At 40.9% G+C, this 18,774-nt stretch overlaps 1 protein-coding gene across 1 annotated transcript in view; it reads left to right on the top strand.

Moving 5' to 3' along the window:
- Positions 1-18,696, top strand: part of PSMD1 (proteasome 26S subunit, non-ATPase 1) — a 64,877-nt gene extending 46,181 nt beyond the window's left edge. Inside the window, exons 19-25 of the mRNA XM_062498830.1 lie at positions 6,987-7,089; positions 11,006-11,175; positions 12,282-12,374; positions 13,393-13,485; positions 15,474-15,620; positions 17,426-17,580; positions 18,402-18,696. Coding sequence (XP_062354814.1) covers positions 6,987-7,089; positions 11,006-11,175; positions 12,282-12,374; positions 13,393-13,485; positions 15,474-15,620; positions 17,426-17,572 — 753 coding nt within the window. The 3' untranslated portion in view covers positions 17,573-17,580; positions 18,402-18,696. The remainder of the gene's footprint in view (positions 1-6,986; positions 7,090-11,005; positions 11,176-12,281; positions 12,375-13,392; positions 13,486-15,473; positions 15,621-17,425; positions 17,581-18,401) is intronic.
- Positions 18,697-18,774: the final 78 nt, after the last annotated feature.

Raw genomic sequence — 18,774 nt, 5'->3', positions numbered from 1 at the left:
CTACATATTTTAATGGAGTTTTCTGCTCATAAGGCAAAAAGGGTAGCATATGCTGTGTTTAGCTTTTAAAAGTAGGTTCCCTGTAAGTGTGTGTCAGATGATGATGTGCAAACATTTGTACAGACTAAAAGTCCACATTAGGAGAAGCTCTGAGGTTCCACATTTCACCTGCTCTGGTGAGTGCTGAGGGAGAGCAGTAGCTGGTACTTTGCTATTCATCTGCTGCATAATGATTGCTTTTACTGACGTCATTTTAGAAATTGAACTGGGATAAAAACAGACACTTTTTTACTGTACTTGGATGAGAAGAAGGAAAAAAGCCTCTGTCCAGTGGAATATTTTACTTGGGAAAGTCAGAGAAGCAAAGCTACAAATGTAGGTGTTTGGGTATTTCTAAGCCAGAGAACATGAAAATTTGCTGGCAGACAGTTTGTTCCTTTGAATTATTAAAAAAAAAAAGAAAGAAAAATGTTAGTTTTCACTGAGCAGAATCTGGGAATGTGGTTTATATTATCAGCATTGTAGTTCAAGTGAATAAGCCAAGAATAGTAGTTCACTTGAATAAGCCAGTGGAGAACACTGGACTTCTGTTGGACCCCTTATCTTTCAAGGTACAAAGTTTCTGTAACAAAGTGAAGTTAAATTATATATATGTGGAAAGAAATCAATTGGTTTTATTGTTTGTTCGTTGGTCAGGTGACTGGAGTGCTAGGCCTCAGTATAAGAGATCAGGTTTAATCATTCTGTGCTTCTCTAATATTGGACAAATTGTATAGCTCTCCCGTGCCTCAGTTTCCCACTGGAAAGAATTAAGGATGATACTTTTATATATGAAAGGACATTATGAGAACCTATTCATTTTAGTTTGCAAAAGTACCCTAATCCTCTTGGGATGGGAATTGCAGTCTGTTCTGAATCAGTCCAGCCATCCTAAAACATGGATCACTTCCTGAGTCTGCCTTTTGGAGTTTCTGGCTTTTTGAGATGATAGGTGAATGATTCTGTCCTGAAGAAAAATATGGGTAGGAAAATAGCCAGTGAAAACACAAATCATTTGAGGTGTGTAATAAGGCAGATCTCTTTTCCCAAAGAGGCCTGGAAACCTTAACTTCCAGGTCATGTGTGATACCTCTGCTTGATAAAAGGGTGGTTAAAACAATTGGCCAGCAAATACAGGATGAGATGTCTAGTCTAGGAGTCAGTGGCTTGTTTAAAAATGGGGCCAGAAACTGAAACAAGCTTGATGCTGAATTGTTACCTGATACAGATGGCAATTCATTATCTAGTCATAGAAGCACTACAGATATTAAAAATCAAGTAGAAACAAAATTTCAGGTTACAAAATAATAAATAATACCTGAAATACCAGTATTGTTTCTTGCTCAAAAGTAAATGAAGTATTTTGAGGGATATGCTTCCAATTAAGTTATTTATTATCCATGGGAAACTTTTTTTGGAGCTCTCTCCCAGTCTGAAAAAAGTACTTAACTCTGATGTGAAAGGGTGGAGTTCAGAAAAGGAGCTGTTTTTGGATTGCCAGGACATATTTTGATCTGATTAGATTCCTGAGTGACATGCTGGACCCTGTGTGCCAAGGATCTGACTTGATGGATGTGCATATTTGTATTGCTGAATAAACACCTAGGAAGAGGAGTGTGATGATTTTTGTATCCTACAGGCTGTACAGTCTTGAAGGGGTTACAGAGAAACTTAATTTTATGTATCATCATCTCACTGCTTTTGAATACTTGGTGATGCTTTGCATGTGAGAGATGGTGATTTTAACAAAGACTGTGTCATAGAGCCTGGCCAGCTTCCTGTCATTGCTGCTCAGTTTTGTCTCTTCTGGGATTTTATGTATTTTTCTAGTTAACTTATTATTAGTCAGCTTTGGGTTAGAAATACTTTCAATTCTCTGCTGATCATTTGGGGTGAAGATGGTAGCAAACAATCTTCCTTAAATAGTTCAGGATTTTTTCAGGACTATAATGCTGTCCGTTTTGAGAGCTGAGCATTGCAATGCTGAAATGCCAGGAATGAACAGATTGAAGAATCAAAGTATTTTGGTTTAAAAAAAGCCATTTTTATTGTGAGAAAAGGGTTGATGTATGCCTTTGAATTAACTTCATTGTGATCTTCCTTTTGTGTTCATCCTCCTCTTTGGTCTGCTCAATCTTTATTTAAATGAATAATTCAAAGAATTGAAATTTAAATAAAGACTTTAAATAAAGGATTGTGAAATAAAGAATTGCAAGTACATGAACTCCTTGAACTGCAAGTTGCTTAAGGGTCAAAATGGACAGCAGGTGTTGAGTAAAGGTGGTTTAGTCTCTTTGGAGGAAGCAATTCCTCCATGTGCAGCCAACATTGTTCCTGACCTCTGCTGGTAGATTTAAGAACCATATTAGTGCTGCATATAAAATATTAAGAAGTTTTTTTTGTGAAATGGAATTCTAAATTACAGATGTGATGAGGGCATCATAACAGAAATCAATGACAACTTCATTATGTGTTTGTGACCTTCAGGGCAATTAAGTCAGCAGTTTTGGAGACAAACTACTTGTTGAACTACTTGAAACAGTGAATTCAGTTCCTGGTTTTGTGTTAAGATAGTCATCTTGGCAAAATGAGAAAATAATAAACAAGGTCAAGACTTTTCCTCCATCCTCCTTCAGTCATAATGGCCTTTTTCTCCATCTTCTTTTAATCATATTGGCCTATTGTCTTTAACATGTGAAGAAACCAGGACCAGACTGCTGTTGGCATATTTTCCCCCCATTTAGATGAAGTGCTAGGTCTTACTGGGGTACAAGAATGACTTTGCAGTATTATGGTAGCACCTTTACTTTGTGAAAGCCCACTACTGTGAGATGCATCTGCACACTTGTTCAAGAGGGCAAGTGTATGCAAAATAACTCATCTTTTGAAAAAGATAGATACAACATGCAAACAGTTTAAAACCTATTTTATTAGATTTTATTAATGCTCTTGTTCTTAAGAGCTTGCATTTGCCAGAAGCATTGTGCACATCACCTGCCAATATTTCCTGTAATTAACTGTTTATAAAATCTTGTTCTTAACTATCTCCTGGGCTTCATGTGCATGAATATTGATTGGTGGAGGGAGAAGTGGTAAATAGCCTGATAAATGACAGCCCTTTGGGATAGGAAATGGTGCTGTATCGTTCTCATATCTCAAAGACTCTGTTGTTTCCTCAGTGTTTCCAAGGTTCTGTGTTTGGCTTCATTTGAACTCAGTGCAATGTCATTTTGGCCAGCACTAATTATCAGAATGGGGTGTGTGTTTTGTTAGAAAGATTAAATGAGTCATTGTGTATATTTTAGTGTTCCTCCTGGAGTTGCACAAATAAATTTCTTGGTAGCATTTCCAAATTCTGTAGAATTTTTGTAGTGCTTGAAGATTTCAAGGGAGAAACAAAGCTTGTGGGTTTCATAGCATATTAATAAATTTACACAGTAGTTTGGGTTGTGCTTGTTGCTGTGGTTTGAAGGAAAAATAATAGCAGGTAAAAGGGCTTTAATAGACGAGCTCTGTCAGGTTTTGCTTCAACAGTTTAAGAAATGGCTGGCTGTTTACATCTTGCCCCATTTTGTAGGAGGTGAGTGCCCCAGCACCTTCTCCCAAGAGATGGAGCATTGGCTCCATGTGAGGTTAATACCTTCCTGAACTGCTGCAGCCAGAGCTGCCAAAGCAGGCTTTCCCTTGCAGCAAGGAATGTTTTCAGCTGGGACCTGATCCAGTCAAAATTGCTATTCCTGTGAAGCATTTGCTTTGTAGGAACAGCCTGAACAAGCATGTGGTCCTGTTATGCAGTGAGTGTTGGGACCTTTGTTCTCAGTCCTTTGGTCTGGATTTGCCTGGTCCCTTAGTCTGAGCAGGATAGTCTCTCATCCTTTCATAGAACAATTTTGCTTCCATCAACTTTAAACTCTGTAAAGGGTACACTTACTTAATGCATTTTCCAGGCAGTGATCCATGGTTCACAATGCACAGGTATGCAGAATATATATGAACAAAGAATGCTCATAAGATGGAATTACATATTTTGTATTTTTATAGTAGATGGCGTAAGGATTGTTTCTTACTGCAGCTGTTCAGTGCTTGTTCATTAAATGCCTGCTCTCAGCTGATCTGCTGTAACCTGTCACCTGGAGAGGTGGCATTTGATCTCAGGTTGAGCAGCCAGGTTTCTGTCCTTGGTCCCTTGCAGTTGTCAGTGTCTCAGACATCTCATTGCCTGCAGAGGGTCCTGGTCCCAAAGGTGGCAGGTTCCTAGCAGGCTTGTTGTCCGGGTGTTCTGTTCATGTGCTCTGGAACTAATGTCCTACGTGAGTAAGAGCTGAGGAGGGTGTATTAGGGATAGGGCAGTGTATCATGACCAGGGAGGCAGATGATTTCTCTTTCTAGCCCTGTCTCACCTTGCCAAGTGATGTGTTCCTGCCCTCACTTCCATCAGACTTCAGATGCCAGTGTGAACATCAGCAGTTCTGCTGAATATCTTCTCACTCGACCCAGGGTTTAGTTTTCTGAAGATTTGATCACAGTGTAAATTCTGGATTACAGTCCACCAAATAAGCTGTATAACATCTGTCTGTTTTCATAAATATTCCAAACCCAAAAGCTGAGCCCAGAGTGAAGGGAATGGTGTGCTCTAAACAGGCACTGGAATTCTGCTGCTCAGCTCAACAGACAAATAGTTTCACCCATTGCTTCTGTTTCCCAGTGTGTCTGTTCCAAGTAATACCTGAAGGCTTTGGTTCACCTGGTCTGCATGTTTGCCTTTTGAGGCCCCGTTCCAGGCTGCAAATGCAAACTAAGGTGTTTTTCCAGTGTACAGAGGGCTCAGATAAGAAGCAAGCCATTTATTTTGAACATGTAAACCTCGGTGTAAGCTTCTATTAATAAAAACCATGAGAACTTGAAAAAACATAAGTGGAGTGAAGGAAGAGCAGAGTTTGGTCTGTATACCCAGAATAAACCCTGCATTGAGTGTGCATTATCTCCCTGCCATACGTCTGTCTGTGTGGCTGCCTTGATAATCTGTGTTGCTCCTTTTTTTTAGTTTTAATAATTGCAAAGTTGCCTTCTTTGGGGGACTAATACCTGAAAACATTTTAATGCAAAAAGGAATTGGTGAGTAGAGAACTAATATATTAGCACACTAATATTAGGAGGAAAAATTGAAATAGATGCTCTTTTCCCCTGATTTTATTAATTCTAATAAATGCATCATGCTTTACCAGAGAATTGTGCTTGGTTACTCTGGTGCTTCATGGTAGCAAGACTGTTCACTGGTGTGAAACAGAGACATTTTAATGAACCCTAGTTTAACGAAATGTTCTCAGCATAGTTCTCATGTCTCTGACTCAGTTGTATGAATGGATGTTATTTCAGAGGTTTGAAAGCTTTCTGCAAAGCTTGAGATTCCCCAACCAGGCCACATGTGGTAGTGATGCCTGAAGGCTGCTCCTGGTGCTCTATGCTGGCCACCCTTGGCACAGCTCTGTTGCTCAGAGTCTCCTGCATGGAAGGGGACCAGCAGTTTGCTGGGTGCTGTCCTGAGTGTCTTGGTCGGTGTTTTAGCCTCCTTCCCAGATACATTTAGGCTCTGGGAACATCAGAGGCTGTGCCAAAGCCCCTTCCTAGTGGCAATGTTGAAGCTTGGCCTCATAGGACACTTGTAACTGAACAAAGGTCACTGGTGTCCCTGGAGAGCACAAGCTCTTTGGATATGAGAGGTGTCCAGGAATTGTCTGGTCTGTCTATTAAGGTTTTATGCGTGGAAACTTCAACTTTGTCTGCAATTCCAGACGATGCTTGGTGTCTCTGGTGGCAGTGTCTGGCCCTACAGGCTTGAGCTAGAAGTTTGTCCTCTCCTTTGTAGCTGCAGGTGTAGATAGAGAATTTGGAAGACGAGGAACAAAGTGGATCAGTAGTAGGGAGAATGTTGTTAAAGACATCTTTGAAGAATTCTATTAAAAAATACCTCCTTCACTTTTGAAAATGTCAAATGAAGGCTTAGTATGTAAAGATTAAAAAAAAGAAAAAAAGACTAAAGTGTCACATGAGTATCTAGATTAAAAATTAATTTTAAAAAGAGATAGGAAATATTCTTCCAGACATGCTGTGGGTGTGATGCGGCTTCCCAGGTTTTGACTGGATTGCAGACCAGGGTTTTCTGGTCTGCTTTTTCAGCTCCAAAAATTACACTTGAGCTATATTGTTGCTCCATTGCATATATTAAAAGACATAAGTTATTAATTTATGGTAAAGCTCTGGATATTGTTGGACGTGATACTGTTCTGTCTCTTCAGTACTTGGCAAACCAGTGAAAGATGAAACCATTCAAGGGAACGATGATAACGCAAGCAAAGATTTATCAGTTTCCTTTACTGTGCACTTAAGATATTGTGGTGCATATATTATACCATAGCATAAACTGTTACTTTATTATTTTCTTTAATGATTCTCACTTTAAAGGTAGGAGTGCAGTAGCAAAATTTACTGATGATGCATCATAGGGGCATTATTGATACAGCAGAAATATTGTGTAGTAATAATGGAATAAGTTGGAGGCTTTCAGCAATAGGAAGTGAAGGAAATTTATTACAGTGCAGTGTCAGTCACCTAAGAACATAGAATAGTTCTTGCTATCAATAACTCATCAATTGGTCTTTTATTCCAGTGACAGTGTAGAGATTCTCAGGATATTCCTGTAAGGTTTGCAAAATATGGTTTGGAAATGCACGTCCATCCTGAATATTTAAAATCAGTATATGTATATCTTCAAGTGGGGAAACTATTAATTGGGTGACTTGTAACACCAGTGACTAAAGCTGATGAAAATGCAAATGTCATTGTAGGGAGCAGAAATTGAAGATGCTTCCATTAAAGACGGACTATTTGACTCATGCAGTCAGTTTTATAATCTCTCCTTCTTTTTCCTTTTTATTATTTTTAACCAGGTCAGCCAGTTCAGGCAGCTCTATTCCAAAGTGATCAATGATAAGCATGATGATGTTATGGCAAAGTTTGGAGCAATCCTGGCACAAGGCATTTTGGATGCAGGTAATTCCCCAAACATTTAAAGCTGCCAAAATTTCATAAACTTGTTTGGTTGCAATCACTGTAACAGCAAATTTCATTTGGGAGATGAGGTGCTGTTTTTATGCCTGTCATGTCATAGTAGCAAGAAATCTCTGTTTTCAAGGAATTTTAGCTAATTAAAGAAATAAACCCTGTTTTGTAGTTTCAGCTTGTATCAGCATGTTTCTGTTAAGAGATACTCAGTCCAGTTGATGGGGCAGAATTCACATCCAGAAGTCTGGACAAATGCAATATTTTTTCTCTAAGTCTGTTTTGTCACCCTGAATGTTGATTTTTTATAGCATGATAAGTTTCTTCTTTATTTTTCTCAATCATCACCTGCTCCAGAAATTCAGAAATCATGTGGTATCCAGTCCTCATATTTTTCTTCTTCTGTTAAAACTTTAATAACCAGTTTTTTAAAATCATATATATGTCTTTAATAACTAGTTTTTGCTGCTTTCATGATTATTAAAAGAGGTGGCACAAAGGAGAAGCGTAGTTAATGGCATCAGTGTTTTTTCAAACGACCCAGTTAGTTTCACAGACTACTGCTATCTTTTTCTAGCAAAGAAAAGTCTTCGCTTCATGAATGTTAATGACTAAAGGTTGAGTCAGGAATAGGATTCTCTAAAGCCATCAGCATTTCACAAGGTCTGAGTTGTAGGGCCTATTAGGGTAGGTTTCTGTAAGCAAAGAGGTCAGACAATGTTTTGAATTTTTCCTTCTGCTGAGGTAACACTTGTACAGTGCTGTCTGTGTCTGTCAGTGACACCTCTTTTGCAAGTTTCCAAACACAATTTCTCCCATCTAGTCTCTTGTGCTGAGGACCTCTCTTGTCATGCACCTTCTTTGCCCCTGTAATAGGCAGAAACAAGCTGGTGTCTCCTGTACTCTTAAGGTCAAGATTAGTCCTGAAGTCCATAAGCAGAGGAGGCTCAGAATTTGTCTCTGTGCTGTGGCTCAGGCACAGCACCCTACAGTGGGGGTACAGTGTCTGTATGAAATCTCTGCATCTCCAGGCTGTGTGGTGAGGCACAGGAACATGGTGCTGCCTGCACCTATCTGCGTGGAAGCAGGTTTAAAAAGCATTCCTGGTGGCCATGTGACTGTCAGGCTGCTCTGTCACAGATGACCAGGCCTGCTCAGAAACAGGCACCACCTTCGTGCCTCCTGGAGCTCAGACTGGGCAATGTTCTTGGCACAAGACTCTTCAGAATAATTTTTGTCATTCCCGTTCTCTTACTCAGTTGCTGGGAAGACAGAGACTAGCTGGCTCTGGGATTTTTCTCTCAGACCTGTTTTGAATTCTGACCCTTTAGATTAAATCATAAAAATACAACTAAAACCTTATTTGCTGCCTGTGTCACCCATGTCTTGTATAATGATTTGAAAACCAGAAATGTCCTGTATTAATAAACTTTATGGGAATTTGTGCCAACTTTAACCTTTTTTTTTCCTTGCTGAGAGACTCAGGGAAGGCTCTGAAGTCCTTTTCTTAACCTATTGCCACTTTCATTAGAGCCTTCTAAAAGAACAAATTCTTTTTATCCTTCCTATACAATTGGAAGTGCTTATCTGAAACAATGATTTATAGAATTTAATTATCACTACCAGGAAGTGTTCTTTGTGTTATCTGCCACATTTGGGGCAATTGAATTTAGTTTTTTGTTGCATCTTTTTTGTGGGGAGAAAAGACCAATTCTCTTCCAATGGCAGGGTTTGATTAGAAGTGCAAGATTTCCAGTGTACAACTGGGAAATGATGCATTGGAGGTGGGATTTTTGCTCTGACAATGAGGTAACCATTTAGGCTGGTAGTTTAATGGCAGTAGTGGGGTACCTTGGGAGCACCGAAGTGGAAATGAATAATTTTGTCATTGCCTAATTGATAAACCCAACAGCAACATTTTTCTTTAATACAATAAGAAAAAAGTAGACACTAAATTTAACTTAGTGTTTGGGGTTTTTCCCCAAACCGCCCCTGCCCCAGTGGCAATGTGAATTTTGGGAGATGGACCTTATAATACTACCCAAGGATCCCTGAAACTTTTTCTTTAGTGTTTTTTGAAATCTTTTTTTCTAGGCATCCTGTCACAGCTGTTATTCACCCAGCCAAAGATCTGGTGTTCCCTTCCAAGCAGTCAGGGCTGATATTTAATAATGAAGATAAATCACAATTCTGCAGTATTATGTCTCCCCCCTTTCCTGCTGCCTGCAAAATCCTGGGAGTGAGGGTGGACTGTTCATGGGCATAAAACAGCAGAAAGAAGTAGCACGACATCATCTTTTGAATATTAAATCTGTTGCTCATTCAGGAAATTCCAGAGCTTGGATAATTATGGGTTTTATCTGAATTATAGGTTAAAATTCTGAAAATTGAAGTGCAAAAGTTTGATAAAGTCCAGTTAAGCTGCTTGTACAACATTCACTGGGCTGCTTGATTCAGAATATCTGCTGATAATCAGGACCTGGTCCTTACACAGTGATGCAGTAAAATAAAGTTCAAAGTGAAGATGGGGAGAAGACCAGAAATTTGAGTGTGCAATGCTCAACATGTTTAAGGGTAACACGAGGCAGTCCCTCCACAGTGCTGTGGCAAATTCAGGTGAAAGGGCAAGAGATTGCTATCAGAGAAAATACTAAGCAGCAAAGCAGACCTAGCAGTAGAAAAAGACAAGACCATATCTTCAAAGATGTAGCAGGAAGGAGTTTTCCTGTCAAACATCAGGAGATGTATTGCTACCACAAAAGGAAGAGGAAGGAGATAGAATGTAGGCAGAGTGTCCTACAAGGGGGCATCAAAATGTCCCACCTTCCACTGCCTCTCCTGGGACTAACCCTGACAGATACCCAAGATGACAGTACAGTTTCAGTCAGGGCTTTCATTAGTTTTGGCAGCAGAAGATAATTCTGTTTGTCTTTAAAACTCAGACAGCTCCATTGCTGCTAAGGTGGCTGTTTGTGCAAGGCTAGGAAAAGCTACTCCAGTTTGGGATTTTCAGCTACAAAGTGGCCTGAATCTGCAAGGAGGAGTGGGTGTTTGTATGTTAACAAAGTTAACCTCCCTGCACTGGGTCTTGTCAGCGGTAATGGACTTGCCTGGTGCCCTCTTCAACTCAATATGCTGTGTTAATCAGTAGACAGAAGATCACATTAACACTTTCTCACTCTGTCTGCAAGTCCAGTCTTCCAGTTTTGTTTCTAGCTGGATGTTTCTGCACTACATCAACATATGGAGTTGTTTGGGTCTCTGCTTTGCAAGTACAAAACTAAGACTTAGTTGTCTGGCAGAGATGTAATTTTGCTGCAAAGGCTGCAGGAGCTTGTCTCTGTGCAACTTAGATTGATAACGTCTAGAAACAACTTCTGGAGTTGCTGCTGTTTACATTTTTTTTCTACTGAGATGGTGTAGGATGAAAACCTAGGCATATTTCTTCTGAATAGCTGATACTTCAGGGAGGCAGTCACAGAAGGAAAAGTTTCTATATGCTCGGCTGTATATATACTGTGTTCCTTCTGAGTCTTATCTTGGGGATCATTTATATGCTGTTTTAAAACTGTTTATGGCAAAAGTTTGCCTTTTTCTCCCCCTCTCACTGCCTGTACTTTTGTCCAACCTGTATCCTGGCAAAATGAGCATGGAAGAAGGGCTGTATTCCCTGATTGTGTTTGGGTACTGTAGAAAAGTGTGGTAGCTGTGCTGTACATCTGTTTTACTGAGTAAGCTGAGCTCACAATAAAGGAGGGAGGTGTGTTTCAGAGGAGGAAACTGGCAGCATTGTGCCTGGCTTGCCTTGTGTAGCCCTTTGACAGCAAGTGTTTGAGATTCATTGCTCAGGTGTCTTTGTGGAGTACCCAGGAATGAATAATTCATAGACTTTTATGATTCCTTACAGGGGGCCATAACGTAACCATTTCACTGCAGTCCAGGACAGGACATACTCACATGCCTTCTGTGGTGGGGGTTTTGGTCTTCACCCAGTTTTGGTTTTGGTTCCCGCTGTCACACTTTTTGTCACTGGCGTTCACCCCAACCTGTGTCATTGGCCTTAACAAGGATCTTAAGGTACGTAATGAGAAGAGACTGAAAAGTTGCTTGGAATATTTGAGTGGTCTGCAAGGCATGTTCATGGATTTGTTGATTTTCTTTACATGTTTCCAACTTGTTTGTGCTAGAAAAGGTACTAACTGGAAGAAATCTGAAAAACAGGCTTAAATTGCAGAGCTGGTGTTCGGAATGGGAACAAGAAAAATGTAGAGAGCAGACATTGATCTCTTTACTTCAAAGTAGCTTAAAAAGAAAGGAACTTGAAATAGAGTATTTGGGCAGAAGCCACCCCATTATCACTCTTGTAGGTCAGGGTTATTTTTTTAAAAAGTGTGTTGCCCCCCTAGCCTCCCAGATAAATCACGTGGTGTTCTCCCCTAGGAAAGCTAGCAGTGGGAAAAGAGGATTTGTTTGGATTCCTTGGAGAGTAAACATTAAACTGAGCAGCCATGGGCACTGCACTTCTGTTGTGCATCTGTTCTTCCAGCTATCAGCTGTGGTACACCCCCTGTAAGCTGTGTACCATGCTGGGACTCCTGTGTTGAAGAACTGATCTAGGAGGTTCCACAAAAAAGCTTCTGGACATGGCAGCATGGGAGTGTTTAAGAACTTGGATTGGCTACCAAAAGATGCTTTCTACCTTTGCTTAAGTAGCCAAGAATAAGAGAATGTGTGACACTGGTAACTCACCCCCAAATGTACAGTCCTTTGGCAGGAAGGGAATGTGCTTGGTTTGCCGTTGCATACATTAACAGAGCAGATCTTCACTTAGATCTTAAACCAATTTTGTGTTAATACACACAAACACAGCAACAAGATCCAAACCACAAAAGCTTTGAAGCAATGAAAACAAAGCATGGTGTGAATAGGATAGAGTGTATGGAGATGGCTAGGAGAACTTGCCAGAGTCAAATTATAGAATAATTAAATAACATTGTTCTAGTTGAACTGCTGCCACTGATAACAGTTTCTCAGCTTCCGGAGAGGGAGAAGGGGAAGCTTGTATTCTTTAGAGGATCTGTGTTTGTCTCTGCTGGAAGGAAAATGAAGCTAAAGTAATTATTCTGCTGTATTTTCCCCCTGCTTTTCTAGTTTCTAACTTTGTTTTAAACTCTTTGTCTTAGATGCCAAAAGTCCAGTACAAGTCCAACTGTAAGCCGTCCACATTTGCCTACCCCCCACCTCTTGAGGTACCAAAGGAAAAGGAGAAAGAAAAGGTATTTGAGCTGGCTTTCTGTGTATAGACTAACCCCTTCTCCCTCCTAATAGAAACATTGACTTTGGTGGTACTACTAGGGAATCTGAAGAGCAAAGGAAAAATTAGCAGGTGCTGTAGTCTCTGAAAGAGAATTCTAGGTACATTTTCCTGCTGTGTCTGGGACTGTTGCTGATTGTGGCATTCAAGTGCTTTGCTGTTGAATTGATGCATCCTCCCTTGTCTGAAGTGGTCAAGCAGAAGTATTGAATAAAAAACCTGCTTTCCATGCCCTACTGACTTGTATGTGCATCACCCAGCACAGCAGGGTCCTTTTCTGTGACGTGAGCTCCAAAATGCTGCTCCAGTGCAGCCGTTGAGAATATTAGATGGGACACTTCTCAAATAGTCCCATATGGAAGGAGCAGTGGGCCCATGTGCTAGAATAATAGCTGTCAGCTCCATGCATTGCAAAATGTAAGTGTGGCACTGAGAATATCTTGGTATTGAAAAGGAGATGAGACCTGTGGGGTCACAAGTGGGACAGTAGTGGAAGCAATTTGTCTCCTGGCACAGGTTGGTAAAAGCTGTTGAGCAGAGCACAGCAATGGGCAGAGCAGCCCTTAGGGAGCAACTGCAACAGTGGAGACCTCAGGCATGTAATGCTGATGAATGACATGGTGTGAAAACTGTAAAACATTTTACCAGAATTGACTGCTGGACAGGACAGATTACCAAGCCACCAAGGAATCCAGAAATTAACTTTGATGCAAGGCAAAGCTCACTGCTTATAGCTCTTTTGTTGCCTTTGAATAGGATGTGATTTGGACAAATCTTTTCTCTTTAAACTTCCCTGGCCAAAAATTAAAATGTGCCAAGAGCCCAGATTTATTCTCACCAGCAACGTGACAACTGCTGTTGTTCCCTGACCCGCTCAAAAAGTTGCTGCCATTTGTTCCCAAAAGACACCAGCCTGGGGGACTGAAACTGAGTATACAGTGTTGGGTCACACTGAATGCCTCTTCTGTTGCCGTGTCCAGGTTTCCACTGCTGTGCTGTCCATCACTGCAAAAGCCAAGAAGAAGGAGAAGGAAAAGGAGAAAGAGAAGAAGGAAGAAGAAAAGATGGAAGTGGTGGGTGCACACATTGAAACTTAAATGTCTTCTTTCTTCTTCACCCCCCTTATAAATATGGAAGGTTTGTCATGAAAGTTGGCACCCACTTATCTCTGTCCTCTTGCCACCTGTGTTTGAGCAAAGCACTGACACACATTGCTGCAGACACTGGTTAGCACCTTTATTTTGTGTGTGAATCTGTTATTTCTGAGAAATAGATCTTCCTCGGTGTTGTAAAGTAACTGACTTCCTTAAAGGCAAAAGCTTGTTTTGACAGGTTAATGTGCCTTTAACTTCATGGACCTCATTATGAGTATTATTTCATTACCTGCTGGTTTTAGACACAGAGGAATTTTATCTCTTATCAATGTAATTTTCTTACTAATACAGAAAAAGTCTTAGTAATTTCACATCCTTGGGACCTCTGACCTTTTAAAAAGAAGTGTTGTAGCAGTTGCTTGATCATGTCAATTGAGAGCACTGAAGAGTTTAAACTTCCTGGTTTTGCACATGCTTCATCTCCTATGCTGAAATGTTTACCTTTTTGGCAGCATACTCTTGTGCTTTCCCCATCTATCAAAATCCCAAACATGTATCCACACTCAGCTCAGAACCAGCTGAGGTTTGAGCATAGATCCCATATGTTGCTCAGTAGTTATGGTGATTGCTTTGGTCCTCTGATGACTTCTTTCAGCTCATAAACCTGACACTGGAAGTTGTCACCCTCATCTGTGAATAGTGTATCATCCTGGAGCAAGCTGAGTAATGGAGAAATGAATTTTTTGGTGGTTGCTGTAATTTGGAAAACATATGACAGCTAAAAGTCTTGCAGTACTGACAAAAGACCCTTTCTTTTGTGCCCTGCTCATAAATGCAAATATTCCAAGAACAACTGTAAGCTGAAAGTGCATTGTGGACCCATAGAATTCTTTAGGTTTGAAAGACCTCTAAGTCCAACTTAACCCCAGCAATGCCAAGGTCACTGCCAAACCATGTCCCCTAGTGCCATATCTACACATCTTTTAAATACCAGTCCCAAGTACAGGGGACACTCACTGCCCTGGTCCTGCTGTCCACACTACTGCTGACACAAGCCACAATGCCATTGACATTCTTGGCCACCTGAGCACATGTTGCCTCATGTTCAGCCACTGTCAACCAACACCCCCAGGTCCTTTCCCTTTTGTCCTCTTTAATTTAAATTTTATTCTAACAAACCCCCAAACATATGTCATAAGATCAAAGGTCTATGTGTAAAATAACCTTCCTAGACCTACATAGGTGTGGCCACATTGTAGGCACTGAATGTCATGCAGCTGGCCCAGAAAATTAATCATCTCATGCATGCACAGTATAATCTCTGTGCTTTGGGTTTTTTCTCCTTTGTCAAGTTTCCTTGTCACCAAACATTGCCTTTGCTTTGAATTACTTTTACAGTTCTATATAATAAGCAAAATGTGCTCAACAGATGCATATTTCTTCTAAAATTGCTACAACCTACATTTAAGTGCAGGTGTTGAGAGGAAACTATATATTAGAAGGGTCTCACATGTGTGTGTCCAGATTTTTGAAAAGTTTCCTTGGCTGAATCGAGTAGAAAAACAAGGATAGTAAACAGGGAGCTTGCTGCCACCTGCTGTGTTTGAGTTGAGTGTCTTGCCATTGTCCTAATGTTTTAGAGGTATCATCACTTTCCTGTTTTCCTTTTATGCCTATTATATGACTAGTAATCCATAGCTTCCAAGGGATCTGCTCAGCAATGAGCAGCTGCTGTGCCAGAGAAAGTCCTGCAGCTGAGAGTGAAGCACTGCCTTGTCAAGAGCACTTAGATCCATGCTGGCATTTTCTGTGCCAGCTGATAGATAAATATTAGCATGTTCCTCAGCAAAAGAATGGTTTCTCACCACACTTTGGAACTGCTGCCTGACTGTACCTTACCCTGCTGAGCTGTGAAAGGTTAGAGGTTACTGCTAAAATCATTATGATCTTCTCTTCTCCCTCCACAGGATGAGAATGAAAAGAAGGATGAAAAAGAAAAGAAAAAAGAGCCTGAGCCCAACTTTCAGCTTTTGGACAACCCAGCCAGAGTCATGCCTGCTCAGCTCAAAGTTCTCACTATGACAGAGAGCTGCCGGTACCAGCCTTTCAAACCAGTAAGTGTCACCTTCCCAGTCCATGTGCTTGGCAGAATGTTCCCAGTACTCGGTTTGTGTGTAAGGGCCCAGAAGTTCTGTGTGTACGTGAGAACTCACAGCTGGTGCAGCACTGGAATGTGTTGTAGAGATTTGCAGCTTTGCTGTTGTCATATTTCCTTTTTTAATGTCCCTCTCTCCAAATGATCACATGCAGTTCTAGCTGAGGGAAAGTCAGAGCTGCTGCAAACCTTTTCAGCATGCTAATGCTGCTTTACTTTTCTTTCTTCTTGTACATATGTCAAATATGCAGTATGAAAACCAATCAGACATACTCTGTGTATTAATGACATTGCTGGGAACATAAAGACTGAGCCATGATCTTTAAAATAGGCTGAGAAGTTGTACAGGTTCATTGTCGAAGCAGTGAAACACATTAGGACTTGTGCTGGAGCTTTATTATCCTGCAGTGGGATCTATACCTAAATGGAGGGATTTTTTCATTGAACATATTTCCTGTTGAGTTACATCTGGCATTAAAAAGTGTCCTCAACTCCTGAAAAGAGCATGTAATTGGAGAATGAAGGTCTTTTAGCACTCAGCCCAAGGGGTAATTAACTTCTCTGTGAGATACTCAGATATATTACAAATCTGATAAGCTGGCTTCTGAACTGTAAATCTCCCGAGTCAAAGTCTTCTGCCCTTTATTTTTGTTCAAGAAATAACATGCTTGACTTAACCCCATGTCCAGGATTACGCATGGGAAAATGGTGTTCAGTAGTAGTAATACTTTTTCCAGGAAAATAGTAATGTTTTTAATAAATGGATTTCCTGGAATTCCATCAGCACATTGGAATTCTCTGTGCACTGTTCCCTTTTGAAATACCTCCTTTAGCAAAGCAGTGGAAAGGTTTTTTTAGTTTCTACCCTTAAAACAAGGTGACCCAACTGCTGTTTGGATTGGGAAGATCTGCTGTATTCCAGTAAGTGTCCACTCACTGAAATGTGGACGTATACAGCTGTTTGCTTCAGTTTCAAAAGAAGCAGAGTCCTTGGTGGGAGAGTTCAGTTTTCTGCCTTAAAGCCCCACAAATAGGTTTTAAAGAGAACAGAACAGTGCCGTTTTTGCTGGGATTAGGGTGTGTAACCAGGGAGCCTCTTGGAATGGAGTCGTTCTGGACCTTTGCTCTGCTTTGGGGAATGCCAGAGTAAAAGACCTCTTTGAAATGCTGTTTATGGCCTGAAATCCTGCTGTGGTCAAAGCCCTGATCCCAGCCAGACGTGACACAGCACTGCCTCTTTGCGCCTTGTGTTTCACTCCCAGAGGTGCTTCAGCTTGCCAAGATGTTTGGTTGTGATCTTTGTGATTAATTCCCCTTTGTTTTTGTGAGGTTCTACTAATAGGATTCTTTACTCTGTGGAAGCTGGTGATCAGATTAGTCTCTGTTTCAGAGAATCTCCTGGGAGGCAGCTACACAGAGAGGTTTCACTAAGCATTGTAAACCTGAAAAGATGAGCCTTATAAAGCAATTATAGTTGAATTAGTTTTCATGTGGAAAGCCCCAGACTGGGAATGGGGTAAAGCTGTATATCCAGATGTCACTTTCTATTGAACTGAGACCTAGATAGAAGAAATACAAAAAGTAGCCTGGATAGACTTTGCCTGTTCCATGCCCTTATCAGGCAGTGATCCAGGTGAGTGTCAGATGCTTTGCTCTCTGAAACTGATTCCTGCTGAGGAGTCTCATATAGCCTAGGATAGACTCTGTGACCACAAACACTCCAGAGGCAAGCAGCTCTAAATGCTCATGGCACTTGTCTCGCAGCTTTCCATCGGAGGCATCATCATCCTGAAGGACACCAGTGAGGATATGGAGGAGCTGGTTGAACCCGTGGCAGCTCATGGTCCGAAGATCGAGGAAGAGGAGCAAGAACCTGAACCACCGGAGCCCTTTGAGTACATTGATGATTAAGACCTGAGGTAAAGTGTAAAGTGCAGAGTCACCTTTTTTAAACCAAATTAAGGAAAAGCCTCTTTGTACCAACTGAAGCAGCTACCAGTACCCAGCACTCTCAGTTCAGCTCTTTGACAGCTTCTGTGTCAGATTGAGAAACATGCTCTGTCCTAATTTTAAGAGTTTGGCAGCTTAGAAGTCCACAAGTTTACTCTTTTGGGTTAGGCCTGACCCAGTTGTACTGGATTTGCTCTCTCTTCTGGTAGGTTTAAGTACTCTTGAGAAGAGCCTGGCTGGGAAGAGAGCAGTGAAAAGGTCACAGGGACTAGTCACCTCCTGAAAGATAGTCCCAGAGGGGCAAATAGTTTACATAACAAAGCTGTCATCTAATTGACCTCAGGGTGCCAGAATTTGTCAAAACAGAATTACTGTTCTGCTTCCTGGAGTTGCCCTGTCTTCCCAGGAGTTCTTAGCAGAATTTAAAGACACTTCAGTCATAGGCTCTGTGATGCTCTCTGAGCTCAACATAATGATAATGTTTAGATATGCTTCAGGAAATAAATGATGCAGTTCTCGGGTTCCTTGGTTAAAGTACCTGAATGGATGTGGAATTTTCTCACTGAGAGGCAGAAATCCAGTTGCTTTATTTCCAAATATGGGCTGGCATGTCTCAGGGCTCCTACGAGCAGAGATTATGCACTTGAATGGGTAGATGGACAGGAAAACAAACTCCTTGCTAAAAACTATAAATGTTGCGTCAGTGACAGGCTCGGGTGAGTGGGGCCAACCACAAGAAGCCTTAGTTAAATACATATGATTTTTTGGTTCCTTTCTCTCCCTCCTCCAGGGTCATGTCATCTAAAGAAGACACTATGCTTGATATCAGAAAGACAGGCATGAAGACCTTCCTATTGAGATCTGATGTTCAGTGCATGCCACCCCAATCTGTGCTGAGCTAAAGCTGGTAGTCTGTGTTTTATGGCTGAAGAACAGATATATGCTATTTAGTGTACTCTTTCACAAAACCTTGTTTTCAAATAAATATATTAAAAACTCTTGACAAAAAACTTGCTGCTTAAAACAAACAAAAAATCGGAAGCCTAATAACTTTTGCTCTCACCAAATGTTAAAAACTAGACTCAAGTGGTGCATGCTGTCCAGCAGAGCTTGACTGACTGCTCCTCTGTACAATCACTGGGACCTGTGCACACCTCTGCTCT

The sequence above is a fragment of the Cinclus cinclus genome, chromosome 10, assembly GCF_963662255.1.
Source record: "Cinclus cinclus chromosome 10, bCinCin1.1, whole genome shotgun sequence".
In the NCBI taxonomy this organism is placed as follows: Eukaryota; Metazoa; Chordata; class Aves; order Passeriformes; family Cinclidae; genus Cinclus; species Cinclus cinclus.
Note: the sequence above shows the minus strand (reverse complement) of the source record. Positions and strands in the feature narration are given on the sequence as shown.